Genomic DNA, 16,831 nt, shown 5'->3' on the forward strand with positions numbered 1-16,831 from the left:
TCTCTGACAGGAGACTCGGCCAGACGTTCCCAGCAGACCCTTACAGCACGCTCGGGCCTGCCGAGGCTGTCCAGCTTCTTCCCCCGCCATCGGATCCAACTCACCACCAGGTGGTGATCAGTTGACTGCTCCGCCCCTCTCTTCACCCAAGTGTCCAAGACATACGACCGCAGGTCAGATGAGACGACAACAAAGTCGATCATCGACCTGCGGCCTAGGGTGTCCTGGTGCCACGTGCACTGATGGACACCCTTATGCTTGAACATGGTGTTCGTTATGTCGTTGCCCACGTGGGCGTTGAAGTCCCCCAGTAGAACAATAGAGTCCCCAGTCGGAGCACTTTCCAGCACCCCTCCCAGAGACTCCAAGAAGGTCGGGTACTCTGCACTGCCGTTCGGCCCATAGGCACAAACAACAGTGAGAGACCTATCCACGACCCGTAGGCGCAGGGAAACGACCCTCTCGTTCACCGGGGTAAACTCCAACACATGGCGGCAGAGCTGGGGAGCTATAAGCAAACCCACACCAGCCCGCCGCCTCTCACCATGGGCAACTCCAGAGTGGTGAAGAGTCCATCCTCTCTCAAGGAGTGTGGTTCCAGAGCCCATGCCGTGCGTAGAGGTGATCCCGACTACCTCTAATCGGAACCTCTCAACCTCACGCACTAACTCAGGCTCCTTCCCCGCCAGCGAGGTGACATTCCACGTCCCTAGAGCTAGTTTCCGTGTCCAGAGATCGGGTTGTCTAGGCCCCTTCCTTCGACTGCCGCCCGATCCTCTTCGCACCGGCCCCTTATGGTCCCTCCTGTGGGTGGTGAGCCCATGGGAGGGCGGCCCCACGTCGCCCGTTCGGGCTGAGCCCGGCCGGGCCCCATGGGGGAAGGCCCGGCCACCTGGCGCTCGCATACGAGCCCCAACCCCGGGCCTGGCTCCAGGGTGGGGCCCCGGCTGCGCCATACCGGGCGACGTCACGGTACTCATAATTTTATTCATCATTAAGGGGGGTTTGAACCGCTCTTAGTCTGACCCGTCGCCTAAGACCTGTTTGCCTTGGGAGACCCTACCAGGGGTATATAGCCCCAGACAACATAGCTCCTAGGGTCACTCGGGTACTCAATCCCCTCCACCACGTTAAGGTGGCAGTTCTTGGAGGGGCTTAACAAACATAATAGAACAAAATAGTTTACAAAAAATAAAGTATATTCGACCCTGTGCCTCCACAAATCAGAATATTTCATTGTTGTAGGTCTGCCTCCATAGGCTTCATACTAAGAAATATATTTAGTGAAATGTCAGAAAATATCAAATAGTTCTATATGTGTCTAGACTGTCAGAGCTACAATAGGTGTAATGATGTGCTTTTACTACGGGGCAAAATTAATGGGAGTGTAAAATCTATTTTTTATTAGGAACTTGCTTTTGATCTGAATATTTTTTTCCTAGTCTTGGAAAATGGCAGTGCATGATCTTACACCTGTTGTGTGACGTCCGAAATGTCATACTCAGTCACTTGATATTGTTAGTATGTATATTCTTACTGCTTCAGTAAAAAACAGTATTGTTAGTCAATTGAAAACTCAGCGCATGCCTACTACAGTGCATTGTATTGGGAGCTAAGGAGGTGTGGGGAATATGGTGTTTATGGATGTAGAACTCTGTCCACAACTAAAGAACACCAGCAAATGAAAAATAATGATGTTGTCAATATAATGATTTTTTTGATATATATATATACATTTGATATGTTCTCTACATTAAGTAATTCAAGCACATTTATCAATGTGCTCCAAAGTATACTTTTCTTAGTTTTATGTAGTATTATTTAAGTAGTAAATCTCATTTGCTTATATTTATTCCCATGTAGATAATACTTAAAATATATATTTGCACAGTATGCACAACCCAAAGCTACGAAAAAAAAAATAATTTTCATTAATGTAGAGTTTTATCCAACTTTTATTTTGAAGGCAAAATACGAATACCGGAAGTCTTACTTTAGCAACATGACGATAATTTTTTACTTGCATACCCCAGTAAAGGGGAGTGGACACAGTAACACCATTGAAATAGTTTTAGCGGGAAACCTGGGAGTCACTTAATCCTGGCAAGTATACAACTTCTAGCTAGCCACAGTAAATAGCTACATTTCTAACATTTCACAATTACCTAGCAAAATATGTACTTTCTATAACGTTACATTTGGGGGGAATCTTGATGTGAGGTGATTTATGAACCGCTAAAACGAGGTAGCAAGGAAGGTAAGGAGAAGCTATTCAACTTAGCTACCTGAATTAGCCAGTAATGTCTGAGATAACTGCTAACTAACTAGTTCGCTAAACGACTAATGTCTGCTTACTGACGTTGTTATCAAATTGAGAAGTTTGCTAACGCCTTTAGCTAGTTTAGTTAACTACAGTAACCTGCTAAATGGTTGGTTGTCAGCTGTGCTTTTCTCATGTCCCAGTTGAGCAATATAACTCGAGAAAGAAAAGACAACGCCTAAGAGTATGACATATTGAGTTAGTACAGCAAGTGACTTGTTAACTAGCTAGGTTTTTTGGGACCAGCTATATGTAAAGGCTGACATGTTATTTGCGTTGCAGTGTGGTATAGATGGGCTTTCCCTGCCAAAATGTCGCAGACGACTCTGTTGGAGGAAGTGGCCCAGTGGAGTCAGGACACATGTCGGCAGGAAGTGAACTCTGTCCTACCCAAACTAATCATATCCTTTCATGGATCAGTTTTTCTGTTAAAAATAGGGGGCTGAATGCACTGTACTTGTTTGAGTTTAAACATCAATGCCAGTTCTCAATTACACCAATGACCTAGAAAAATGTAGGATTAACTGCCGGGACAGCATTGCATGTTTTCTCATTGTCAACTATAAGATTTCATCTTGCAAACTTTGGTGACTGGTCAGTTATTTAACCGCACATTTAGTTGTTAGGAGGTCTACTACTCGGGCTGCATGAATGCCATTAAGCTCTATCACTGTGTAGCTACAACTTTCTAAGTTGCAGTCATTTTAATCCACCTTAACTATGTGCACTCCATGCATCAAAAAACAGAAAGCTGGGAAGAACACATCTGTAAGTTTCTTAACACAATTTCAAGCTGACCGCTATAATTAGGTTTTGCCATGAATGGGACATAGAACGACTGGGGAGTGGGATTCTTTCTTTGAATTAATACATGTTTGTGACTTCCTTGTAGATGTGCTGAAAGTCATCACAGGCATGTTTCTTCCTCACCTCCAAATATCAGCGCTGGAAGAGGAATGCTTCTCTAAGGTCTTACCAAAGGTATGAAGAACATAAAAAAACATGCACATCCAAATTATTGGGTAGATAATATTTTTGTTCAGATGCATTTGAACAGAAAACATTATTGATCCAAATTGACTCTTTATCAAGTTATACAACATGTGAACTACATCTATTTACATTATCTCAAAGTGTGTGCATTGCAGGTCTTAATGTGTCTACCCAAATCGGATTTACTGAGGTCTGATCTGGTACTGAACTGGGTTGAATATTACATTATGGGCCGATATCGCAGACAGAGATTAAGCCTAGTCTAGGGCTAAAACAGCAAGCTCAATGGATTTTTCTATTAAACTTTGTACTAGACTAGGTTTAATCTGTGAAACCGGCTGTATATTGTTATAACCTCTGATCCCGATTCGGGTCACGCTATGTGATCAACATTCTAGGATCTGTGTGTTGTTATGTGAATTGCGAAAATATCCTGCTGACATACAATGAACACATACCCTTTTTTATAAACAACTTGCAACATTGTTCCAACAATCTGATTTGTTCCAACAATTGTGGCAATGGTCTTGGGACCGCTATTTGCGCAAGTCAGGAGCTTTCCTGTTTTATATGTTTATATGATTTCCACTGCAGGTATAGAGTTGGACGATTGGAGGCCTTCTCATACTCATTTGTGGTGGTTTGGGTATGTTACAAGGATTGTTGTAAATTGAGTATATAACAACACTGTGGAGAAAGTGAAGGGCTCTGGATTGGAAATTGCAATGGATATAAAGCACCACTGACTTTTTATAAGGTGACTAATAATTGCATTCAAGTCTGCTTGACTGAAGACAATATAGTCAGACGTACCCATATGCCCTTCTGTTGAGCTACGCTACAGGTCAAATGTTATTGTTTGGAAAGTTCTTCGCAACACTGTTGTAGAAGTTCCCACCTGTGTGTTGCACTTGTAGGTTGCTTTGCTTCCACCCTACTGCCCAGTTCATCCCAAACCAGCTTGATGGGGTTTAAGTTTGGAGACTGTGCTGGCCATTCCATGATTTCAAGCCTACTGTCTTGTTTTCTTCTTCTAAGGTATTGATGACACAGCCTGGAGGTATGTTTTGGGTCATTATCTTGCTGTAGGATGAACCCCTGACCAACTTAGTGCACACCAGAGGGTAGTGCATAGAGCTGCAAAATGCTGTGGTAAACGTTTTGGTTCAGGATGTGCGACTCTGCGCTAGTCGCCAACTTTACATCCAGTTAAAGAGGCCCAGACTATCTCACTTCCTCCATGATTGACAGTTGCTGTCAGTTCGCCTTCTCGGTATGTACACAAACCATGCGTGATAACCTGAGGATTTCATTTAGATTTATCGGAATACGACCTTCCAGTCTTCAGTAGTCCATTTGGTGCTTCATGGCCCAGGCAAACCTGTTTTTCTTATTTTGCTGTCTTAGCGATGGCTTTCTTACTGCCAACTGACCTGTCAAACCAGCAGCTCAAAACTCCTCTCCTTACAGTTGAAACTGAGACTTGCTTACTTTGACCAGTGTTAAGATGTGTTCAAAACTTTTGTCCTTTGAGCCGCTATCACGTAAGCTGTTGGCTCTCAGAAACTTGTCTTCTGATTCTGTTGTTGTTTTACGTCTGGAAACAAAATGAATGAAAAAGCTGCACACTCTAAACTCAAATGCATATAATTTTTTAATAAGACCAAAGTTTCGACAGACACGCTGTCTTCATCAGGGTACAATGAAAAACACTGCAAATCACATGCTTTTATAGGTTATTGTGGGACACACACAGGTGCTTGTAATATGTCAGAGACATTATCTAATTGGACAATAAAGGAGTAGTGTGTCAATATTGGATAGGGAAACAAAATAAAGAATAGATATATACCAACAAGAATACACCAAAGGCCACAATGGCACTAAGTTGTATTAATAACCAAGAGTAAACCATGTTAAAAATGAATACACAAATCTAAGAAATGGTTTCGGATCATTATCAATATTAAGACCTAATGGAGCAAGGGTCCTTAAATTTAAGATCCAAGCCGCCTCTCTTTTTAACAATAAATTGTCAAGGTTGCCTCCTCTCCTAGGAAGGGTGACATGTTCAATGCCTATATAGCGGAGAGATGCAATAGAATGATTCATCTCAATGAAATGAGAAGCAACAGGGTACGTAGTGTTTTTACACCTAATGGTGCTACGATGTTCTGAGATACGAACCTTTAATTCTCTTTTTGTTTTGCCCACGTAGTGCTTACCACAGGGACACGTTAACAAATAAATGACAGCCTTGGTAGCGCACGTGATTACACCTTTTATAGGGATAGGTTTTCCTGTTTGGGGATGTTTAAAAGATGTACACTTAAAGGTTCCATTACATTGAGCGCAGGCATTGTATTTGTAGTTTCCATCAGGTAAAGGAGCCAACAGTCATTGACCATGGGTAGTTAGAGAAGGTAAATCAGAGTGTACTAATTGATCTCTGAGGTTTCGACCATGAGAAAATACCACCAGGGGAGGGTCCTGAAACACCTTACTAATAGCTGTATCTGATTGGAGGATGTGCCAGTGTTTCTGAACAATTTGCTTAATTCGTTCAGAGCATTTGGAGTAGCGTGTGGTTAAGACACAAGAATGTTTCTTTTTATGAGGATGTCTTAGAAAGAGATCAGTTCTAGGTTTCTTTTGTATTTTCTCCACAGCCCTACTAATTTGGTTGTTGCTGTACCCTCTTTCTTTAAATTTACCTTGCATTTGAGTCATGTTTTTTTCAAAGTCAGAATTATGTTTACAAATGTGTTTAATGTGACAGAATTGGCTGTATGGCAAGCTGTTTTTCAGTGGAAGAGGATGATAGCTGTCTGCTCTTAGTAAACTATTGCGATCAGTGGGTTTCGTATAGAGATCAGTAAATAGTATATTGTCCTCACAGATAGAGAAAACTGATTTGTCTTGTGTTAAATTGCAAGGTGAATTTCAGATCAGTAGAATAAGATTTTAGGAAGGCATGGAACGCCTTTAACGTTTCAACATCACCTTTCCACTACACGAAGATATCATCGATATAACGTTTCCACATAATGATATTAGACAGAAAGGGATTTTTTCAGGGATTTAAAATGAATCGTTCTTCCATGTAGCCAAACAAATTTGCATAATTAGGAGCCTTAGGAGATCCCATAGCAGTGCCCTTTGTCTGAATAAAAAAATCATTTTGGAACATGAAAAAGTTGTGTGTGTGCACTATCTCGGCCAGAGTAACAATACATACACTCGAAGGTCGTAAAAGAGGGTCGCGTTGCGAGAGAAAATGTTCCATAGCTTCAATTCCACCAACATGTGAAATATTAGTGTAGAGTGACTCAACATCAAACGTGACCAATAACGTGTTCTCGGGAAGGGGTTCGAGAGATTAAATTACAGTAATCATGCTGCCAGTATCCTTAACAAAGGAGGGTAACTGTTCAGCAATGGGTCTAATAAAATAATCAACAAAGGTGGATAATGGTGCGGTTATCGCATCAATGCCTGCTACAATAGGACGTCCTGGTGGTTTTGTTGCATTCTTATGGATTTTAGGCAAAATATAAAAACTAGCAATTTTCAGGTATTGGATAGCCAAAAATTCATATTCGTTCTTAGTGATATGGCCAATGCTAAGAAACCCATCTAAAACACTAACAATGGTTTCCTGAAACTGGACAGTAGGAACACTTTTAAGTTTCTTATAAAATGTGCAATCGAACAGTTGTCTATGACACTCATTAACGTAATCTGTCCTATCCAGGAGTACAATTGAACCCCATCAGCTGGTCGGGTAAGGACTGTCTGATCAGACTGTAAATCAATCAAAGCTTGTTTTTCGTCCTTAGATACATTTTGAAATGATCTATGGTAATTATTTTTCTTCAAAAGTAACCCAACATCTTGTTCAACCAGTCTACAGTATGTCTCAATAGAGTGACTACGATTGGCTGGGGGTACAAAGTAACTCTTACGTTTAAAGGGAGACCGGGTGTGTTGTGAATCAGATGTGGCATCTATCTGTTCATGTAACCTTTCAGAAGACTGGCAGTGAAAATATTCCCTCAAACGTAGATGTCTGAAAAACTTAAACAGGTCAACATTGACATCAAACTCATTACACTGTGTTGTAGGCACAAATGAGAGACCTTTATTAAGTGAAGAGACATGAGCAGGACTCAGTACCTTGTTTGATAAATTAAAGACATTCAGTCTTGTAGGTTCTGAGACCGTGTGAATGGTCTCCTCTGATAGTCGTTTCTTGCCACGTCGGGTGCGGCGGCACGGCGGTGCGCATGTCCACGGCCTCTTTGCTGTCGAAGGCGCGATCTCTTGTTGGATAAAAAATGGGCACTGGAGGCTGATGATGTGCTGGTTGTGGAGCGCTGATCAGACGAGAATGGGTAAGTAGAAGGGCCAATACCGTAGGTCCTGCGTAGGTCTTCAGGGCCAGTGCCTCTTGTTTCGGGACATCTCCAATAGTAGACTTTGTTCTCAGACTTATCCTTTTTGTCATTATTGAACTTGTTGATTTTAATTTCCTTGATTTCCGTAGAAAGTTTGTTTTGGAGCTCTTTATTCGTTTTCATTATTTCCATAAATATACTTTCATTATTGACCGCTAGTTGTAGAGTTACACGTTTCTCTTCAAATTAGTGTATCCATTTCTTTCGAGTCCTTTTTTAACTGGTCGACAATTAGTGTCATTAAGTCAATGGAACATTTGTTCAGGATTCCTCTGTGCGCTGGCCCAATGATGGTTCTTTTTGCCACCTGAGCCCGTTGTTTTACGTCTGCCAGTACCTTTCGTGTCAGTTTCCTCCAGTTCCAAGTTCCTTTTGATGTTGTAGGATACTGTACTCATTGACACCTTGGCTTTTTTGCAGTTTTTCTAAAGGAAAGACCTACAGTTTTAAATGTGCACTATATACGTTTTTACGCCACCTATCGGCAGTGAGTTGAAAATCAGTTCTATAATTTCATTAGGACCTGACACTATAATCACAAATTATGAGCATACTGACCGGTCAGAAGCAGTGTCACCTCCAACCGTTGATGCTGGAGCAGTGAAAACAGAATTTCCTTTAAGATGTGGTCCAAATTGTTGGGTGCTTTCTATAACTACAGAACACAGAATAAACAAAGTAAACAGGTAAACCAATTGTAATGTTACCTGGGCTATCAATTGCGCTGCACTGCCATATTTCAGTGACTTGTTGATGGTTAGCTAGCGAATGTGAAACCATAACCATGCTAGCCAGCGTTAGCTGGAACAGTAATATGCACATTTTAACCAGTTTGCCCAAGGCTAAATCTAGCTAAAAGCCAATGTAATTGCTTCTTCTGAGCAATTGTAGGTTTAGTCAAACTACCTAGAATGCTTTTTTGTTTTTCATCATCTTTTGCAGAGAACACCAGGTTGTAACACTATTTTCCAGCAGCAAATGGAATCAAGGAGTATCTGCTCAGACACAACTTAGCTAGCTAACGTTAGCTGATCATCTCGACCACAGACTAGAGAAACCTTGATCTGCGCTCAAAAAATGTATAAGAACATAAGATTTTCAACTTCAAATAATTTTCTGTAATCAGTCACATGGCTTTCATTGACTATCTAGCCAGCTAGTTAAATCAGGTATCTTATGTAACTTGTCAAGTAGAACAGTATGCACTGTTCATACAAACTTCAGCTCTTGCCGTCTAATAAATGCCGAATCTAAATTCACCCTCGTTTTACTCTGTGTTTGTCTGATGCTCATGTGCTTCTGTATTTTTTTTTCGTTTCAGTTATACAAAGGAATTGCCATTTGTACTAGCATTTGCCTCATCGCACAACTATTCATTCCCACTTGCACATACATACATAAGACTTGTACATTTGTATATTTTCTGCCCTCCTCTATTTGCCTTCATTGCTCTTTGAGAATTTCCATTTTGCACTGTATTTGCCTTCATTGCACATCTATACATTACATTTGTAACATACACTTAATACTTAAATTTCCTGTGGTCTTCAATTTGTATTTTTAGTTAGATGCTAACTGCGTTTCGTTGTACTGTACCTGTACTGTTGAATGACTAAGTTGAATCTAATCTACATTTCTGGAGTGCTCGATGTAGGCCTACATGAACCCAAACAAAGCTTGTCATTGGCCCTCACCTCACACCTTCAAGGAAGTAACCACCTATTAATGGCCCGGCCTTCAATGTTTTACTTGCAACCATGGCTGTGGGAGTACTGTCAGAGTGTTTTGTTGTTGTTTTTTCGTTTACTGATGATATGTAGATGTTATCAGATATTTTAAATGGAAAATACTGCATAAGGCACCTTTAAGGGTTATAATGATGTGTCTGTCTTCCTTTGTTAAATCCCTTTTTACTACTTCCTTCAGTACAATATACTATCCAAATAATGCTTTATAGAGTGTAGTAACAACGTTTGTTCCAACACTGCTTTTACACAGTTTGTATGTAAACAACAAAAAAAGGCATTTTTATTACTTATTTTTCAGTTTAGAATTTGTTGAATTTCAAGTTAAAAGTGGAAAAAACTTTTTACCAGTAGTTTAAATATTTGCACAGGTCAAGTAATGCCTGCTTAAAATAATAGGCTACATATTTATTTGAATCAGACCTGTTTGCTCATGGATCAAAGTTGGATAAGATGTAAATTAATGTATACAGGTCTTGTCGGAATCTGAAGATACCCTCTATTATGCATCTGATTCAGTATTGTATCCGATCAAATATCCACATAACTAGATATGAACTGTAAGTAGAGTTACTGGGGCTTGCCGTACACTTTCAAAGTAAGTTTTAGCTGGGTCCTTGGTACAATTTTTTTTGAACAATTATACGTTTTGCAAAGAAGTTGCAGAAAAACTTATTTTCATATTTTTTTCTGATTCTTGCAGGTGAAAATTAGTGGTACGTTTAGGTAAAGCCATGTTTGTGTTTCTGGTTCAGAAAGTACTTTCCATTGGAGCTGTTTTTGAAAAGTTGGGGAAAGTCCTGTTGCTATGATTACTCCGGTTTCAGTATCTCAGGTTTGGTAAGAGAGATTTGTGTATTTTTTCCCCCCATTTAAATAGCTGAAGTAGTGGAATATATGAAACACAAACGTTTTGTCTTTGTTGGGAACATGGGTTAAAAGGCAGCTGTTTGGGAAATATTGCAAAAAATTGCGCTGCTATGTTTACTGAAGTTGCAGTATCTCAAGTTTGAGATTCCGTTTTTATTTTTTTTTTGTCTGGTTCGTGTAGAAGTAGACAAAAATGAAATGCTTTAACTTTCTGTCTATCTCATTTGCAAAGTTGTCCAAATTGAAGATATTTGTAAAAGGTTTTCTTAAATCGCTGTAACTTTTGTTCTGAATTAAATAAAAATGTATTTTTTCACATTGCAATAGCCGGATATGTGAGGACCCTCACAATCTTTAAAATGTTTCTCGAAGTAGTTTAGAAATGTGTTAAAGTAGGTAGTTTGCAACAACTGTGACTTTTCAAAAAGTAATTAGAATGTTGCAGTGTAAAACAATGGAAACTTCAGAATTCCGAAGAAATAGTTAAAGAAAAGAAAGGAAAGAAAAGTTAAATATAAAAAAAAGATGTTTCTATATCAATGTCATGTATAATTATGTTTATAGATGATAGGATTCTTAAATATATCAGGGCTATTTACAAATGGTAATTACCTTTGAGCTGATCAAATATTATACAAATCCTTTCATGGTTAGAATTCTTGGAGACAACTGTTAAGGAAAAAGGAGACATTTTAACTTCAAATAATCTGGCTTATGTCCATAAAGTAATCATGACTGCACAGGGTTCAACATTAATGATAGCCAGCTGGCCTGGGGCTAGTAAGACTTAACATTGGGCCAGTAGACAAAGACAGTCACTTTTAAAAACATTGGCTTGTCAAAATATTGTTCTCACATTAAAATGTCTGTGGCGCTTCTCCCCCCCCCCTCAGTGTGGTACAGTACCGTTGTCATCTTCTTGACATATAATATTCGATGGCTCGTCTGTTTTTACCAATCATAGATCATAGTGCATTCTAGAGCAGAACCCAAATATGGTATCATAAGAGGCAAAGCAAATGCAAGATTTTTTGTTTTCATGGAAAGAACAGGTTCCATGGGTCAAAAACCTATCATGTTGTGAAGAGGGAGAAACCATTCACGGTCTACGTCCGTGACATAGTCCGTTGAATATGAATAGAGAAACCGTACGGACCTGGCTTGTCGACAGTGTCATGTTAACTACGGCTGCCTAAGAACTTGCTAGCAGTGATACACAAGCTAGTCAACCAACTAGTGCAAGTACTGTATTGTGCCATTTTTTTCTAACCATAAATATATTAACTCAATTATTTTATTTTCATGCTTTTATGTCATGTCAAGTAAACCAGCATCTTCATGAAAAAATTATAATATATAGTAGCTAATATTTTTATAACCATTTATTAAAACGTAATGATGTGCATTGCATCATATTTATGTAAACCGCAATTGCTTGGATCAGCTCTCATATCACATGCAAATCTCTGGTATAAATGAATACTGATATATTTACATACAATATATCTGTAAAATACAATTATATAGTTTTTAAAAATCAGTTTGGGCCAAAAAATAGTCCAGGCCAGTATATTTCAGACCAACTGGCCTGATAGGGCCAGTGAGTACAAAGTTTAGTGTTGGACCCTGCAATGCCCGTGCACAGTACTTTTTGTTTTAGATTCCGTCACTCACAGTTGAAGACTACCTATGATACAAATGACAGACTTCTACATGCTTTGTAAGTGGGTAAACCTGCTAAATCGGCAGTGTATCAAAACTTGTTCTCCCCACTGTATAAACATATCTCGCTCACCCTCCAATGTGTGCGTTTTCATTTATTTGTTGAATAGGAGCTTGAGTAAGAATTAGGTCTACCTGGCCTGTGTACATGTGTAAGCTATAACGGTGTATGGGGGGTGTCTGATAGTAGGCTAATTAAAATGAAGTCAACTCTGTTTTAGGCTATTCATTGCGATGGAGAATGATACAAAGAATATCCAAGGCTTACAAATATCCAATATCCAAGGCTTACAAAAAAAAAGATTCTGATCCTGTCTCCACTTCCCGCTATATGCAAATACCTGTCCGTTCCATTACCGCGGAAAATAAGCTGTTGAAACAATGTTGAGCGCAAACAAACCAATGATATTTATCCTCGAAGACATTCAGCTACGAGAGATGCATGCAGAAAAATCCTGTTAACAAACTCCAGAAAATACGATATACATTATTTTACATATCTTTCTAATGCTAATTTCGTTCGTATTGTAGGCTAATTGTTAACGCTTTCCTACTGAAAATTACGAGAAGACAAATATTTCCGTGGGCCAAAATAACATTGTCGATCTGCATGATCTGCACAATACATGATGCGCACAACATAACGGGGAGCTGTTATAATGAATTATAAAGGTATTATAAAGAATCAACACATCAAATAGGCCTATCCTTAACTAATAAGATACATAAAATGTGCACGTAAGTGCATGCACCCACAGGTCAGTACCAGTAAGAAATGAAATCTATTTTAACCCCTGATCCTCAGATAAGTGACTTGAAAAATCTCTTGCCAGTCCCCGAAGTGTTCCTGGCTACTTGTTTTATTTAACTGGTGGAGCACATATCTTTATTTTTTTTGTTAGTTTAAACTTTGACACTGAGCAAGTACAAGTACAGTACAATGAAATGCAGTTAGCGTCTAACAAAAAGTGTGAATAGAAGAGGGCAGAAAATGTACTTGTATTAAGTATAATGTATGTTACAGATGTGACATACAGATGGGCAATGTATAAATGTGCAATGAAGGCAAATGGCAATTCTAAATGCCACTAAACATCCTCTGCAATGTATTTGTCTATGTAGCTGTATACATTTAGAGATTTTCATATTATAGTATTCGTTAATTATTAGAAGCCTTCTTTGATATTATTTTATTGTAATAGCTTTTTAAATGCACAAGAACAATATTTATGTAATGGAAGAATATCTGATCAGCCGTTTTGAGCTAGAAACCAGAGTATTTAAAAAAAAATGTGGGATTGTTATTAAACAGGATTATTTTGGCCAGGATAATCGCGTCATGACATTCTCATATCATCCCACCCCTACTTGCCTGCATGTCCCAATTGGAAGTGTCTCTGTGAAAGTGTTGTGATGGGAGGACCACTTTCAATCAGATGTGTCTGTGCCTCTTTGTTGTCTCTAACTTGACTGGGTTCTTGATAAAAAAAAAAGTTAGAGCACCTAGGATGACCATACTGTCTGTCTGTTGTAATGTCTTCAGGTGGTGAATGTGTTTGACCGTCTTATAGAAGAGATCACTAAACAAGTAGAAGGGCTGTCAAGTCAGAACACAGAAGTTTGCTTGTTTCTCAGGAACATTCTGCAGGTTTGATGATTTATTCATTTTAGATTAAGGTTGGCAAATGTTTTAACCTTAATGTTAATTTTACAGCTGACTTATATAAAACATTAAATGGAGGTGTTCTTTTTGCCAGGTGATGGTGCAGATGTTAGAGATACTGTCCGGCTGTGTACGTCATGTTTGCTCATTGGAGGAGCCACCTGTCCTCAATGCTATCCGCTCCTTACCCTCCTGCATCCTTAAGGTTCTTAAGAACACATTTCATCACTGCAAGGTAAAAGTTTCAGGTCAATACATAGCATCTACAAAAATTTTGTTAATAAGTAAAAGTAAAGCTCCAATTCACAACGTTCACCATTTGTTGCATTACAGCCTGAAATGAAAACATAAAATCAGTCTTTTCCCCGCTTGATTTATAAATGTATACACTTCCATTTGAAATGTCCTTGTTTGTGAAAGAAAAGCACATTTTTGTCTATTAAAATTGCACAAAATTGTTTAGAAATACAGTGTAGACATTTTTTATGTTGTAAATGACTATTGTAGCTGTAAATGGCTGATTTTCAATGGAATATCAACATAGGCGTAAATTATCAGCAACCATCACTCCTGTGTTCCAATGACACATTGTGTTTGCTAATCTAAGTTTATCATTTTAAACGGCTAATTGATAATTAGAAAACCATTTTGCAATTATGCTACCACTTCTTTAAAATGTTAGGTTTGATTAAAGAAGCAATAAAACCTCTTTAGTCTGTTTGAGAATCTTCAGCATCAGCATTTGTGGGTCCGATTACAGGCTCAAAATGGCCAGAAGCAAAGATCTTCTGAAACTCATCAGTCAATTCTTGTTCTCAGAAATGAAGGCTATTCCATGCGAGACATTGCCAAGAAACTGAAGATCTCGTACAACAATGTGTACTACACAGAACAGCATAAACTGGCTCTAACCAGAATATAAAGGGGAGTGGAAGGCCCCAGTGCCCAACTGAGCAAGAGGACAAGATTGAGGAACAGATGCCTCTTAGGTCCTCAACTGGCAGTTTCATTTAATAGTACCCACAAAACACCAGTTGTAATGTCAATAGCGAAGAGACAACTCTGGGATGCTGGCCAGAGTTGCCTCTTCACTTCGAAATAACATTTTGAACGGTAGTGTATATAAAAAAGATATATATACATACACACACACACACACACACACACCAGTCAGCCATTACATTATGACCACCTGCCTAATATTATGTAGGTCCCTTTTGCCGCCAAAACAGCCCTGACCCGTCGAGGCATGGACTCCACTAGGCCTCTGAAAGTGTGCTGTGGTATCTGGCACCAAGACGTTAGCAGCAGATCCTTGAAGTCCTGTAAGTTGCGAGGTGGGGCCTCCATGGATCGGACCTGTTTGTCCAGCACATCCCACAGATGCTCGATTGGATTGAGATATGAGGAATTTAGAGGCCAAGTCAACACCTTGAGCTTGCTGTTGTTCCTCAAACCATTCCTCAACCATTTCTGCTTTGTGGCAGGGCACTTTTACCTTGTTGAAAGAGGCCAATGCCATCAGGGAATACAGTTGCCAGGTAAGGGTACACATGGTCTGCAACAATGCTGAGGTAGGTGGTACGTGTCAAAGTAACATCCACATGAATGGTAGGACCCAAGGTTTCCCAGCAGAACATCAGTACCAGCATGAACTTTTCTGCAATTTGAGCTACAGTAGCATGTCTGTTTGATCGGACCACCCGGGCCAGCCTTCAGTCCCCATGTGCATCAGTGAACCCTGTTGCCGGTTCACCGCTTTTCCTTCCTTGGAGCACTTTTGATAGGTCCTGACTACTGCAGACCGGGAACATCCCACAAGGGCTGCTGTTGTTGAGCTGCTCTGACTCATCTAGCTATCACAATTTGGCCCTTGTCAAAGTTGCTCAGATCCTTTATGCTTGCCCATTTTTCCTGCTTCTTACACATCAACTTTGAGGACAGAATGTTCACTTGCTGCCTAATATATCCCATCCACTGACAGGTGCCATGATAACAAGATTATCAGTATTATATACTTCATCTGTCAGTGGTCATAATGTTATGGCTGACATATGTGTGTGTATGTATATTTATAAGTGGGTATAGTCATCATAAATACACTGACTGATTACGTTTGACTTTCACAATGTTTCCCCCAGGAGAGTGAGGTGGTGTATTGTGGGCGACTGTCCCTAGTTGGTGACTTGCTACAGGGCCTGTTTAAAGAAGCCTACTCACTACAGAAAGGCCTCATGGAACTAATAGACAGGATCTCCTTGGACAACACTGCATCAGAGGATGACATCTCTGACATTGTATCAGGTCTGTGTTTTTATTTATGTAATTATTTTTAGAAGAGAACGATGACAGTTGTGTACTATACTGAACTCCTTTTAACATATATCATATAGACTTTACAGTGAAATGTTAAAAGGTTGTCCTAATGATTGTCATGGTTGTAATTTTCCCCTAGTGATACATAGTCTCCTGGATTTTTGCTCTGTGATCTCAAACCTTGACATCGCACTGCATGCCAACACCTGGAAGTTCATCATTAAGTAAGTATATATACGCTTGTGCTCAAAAGTTTGCATACCCTTGGAGAATCTGTAATATATGTACCATTTGTAAAGAAAACATGAGTCAGCAGACAAAACACGTCTTTTATTTCTTGTCTAGCCTGATCAGTGCATCCATGTGAGAGCTGAGAAACTCATTGACTATTTATATACCGACACTAATTGCAATTTAAAAAGCCACAGGTGTGGGAAGTTAACCTTTAATTGCCATTTTAACCTGTGTGTGTCAGCTTGTGTGTCTGTAACTAATGTAAGGCCAAACATTCAAGGGTATGCAAACATTTGATCAGGGCCATTTGGTTGATTTGTTATCATTATGATTTAAAATGGAGCGTGTGTGGGATTGTCTGTCTGTTTGTCTTCGATTGTCATTTTCAGTAGGAAAGCGTTAACAATTAGCCTACAATATAAACAAAATTATAATTAGAAGTAGATTTATGAATAATAATGTATATCCTATTAATATTTTTCTACCATTTGCAGTTTAACAGGATTTTCCT

The 16,831-nt window shown here is 39.4% G+C and overlaps 1 protein-coding gene across 3 annotated transcripts in view; it reads left to right on the top strand.

Moving 5' to 3' along the window:
- Positions 1-2,030: 2,030 nt before the first annotated feature.
- Positions 2,031-16,831, top strand: part of c8h1orf112 (chromosome 8 C1orf112 homolog) — a 33,747-nt gene continuing 18,946 nt past the window's right edge. Inside the window, exons 1-8 of one of the 3 annotated variants that reach the window (XM_010904429.3) lie at positions 2,031-2,103; positions 2,603-2,721; positions 3,049-3,088; positions 3,213-3,301; positions 13,651-13,755; positions 13,865-14,005; positions 15,912-16,074; positions 16,226-16,310. In XM_010904429.3, coding sequence (XP_010902731.2) covers positions 2,632-2,721; positions 3,049-3,088; positions 3,213-3,301; positions 13,651-13,755; positions 13,865-14,005; positions 15,912-16,074; positions 16,226-16,310 — 713 coding nt within the window. In that variant the 5' untranslated portion in view covers positions 2,031-2,103; positions 2,603-2,631. The other 2 variants (XM_010904430.3, XM_010904432.4) reach the window with 2 other exon arrangements.

The sequence above is a fragment of the Esox lucius genome, chromosome 8, assembly GCF_011004845.1.
Source record: "Esox lucius isolate fEsoLuc1 chromosome 8, fEsoLuc1.pri, whole genome shotgun sequence".
In the NCBI taxonomy this organism is placed as follows: domain Eukaryota; kingdom Metazoa; phylum Chordata; class Actinopteri; order Esociformes; family Esocidae; genus Esox; species Esox lucius.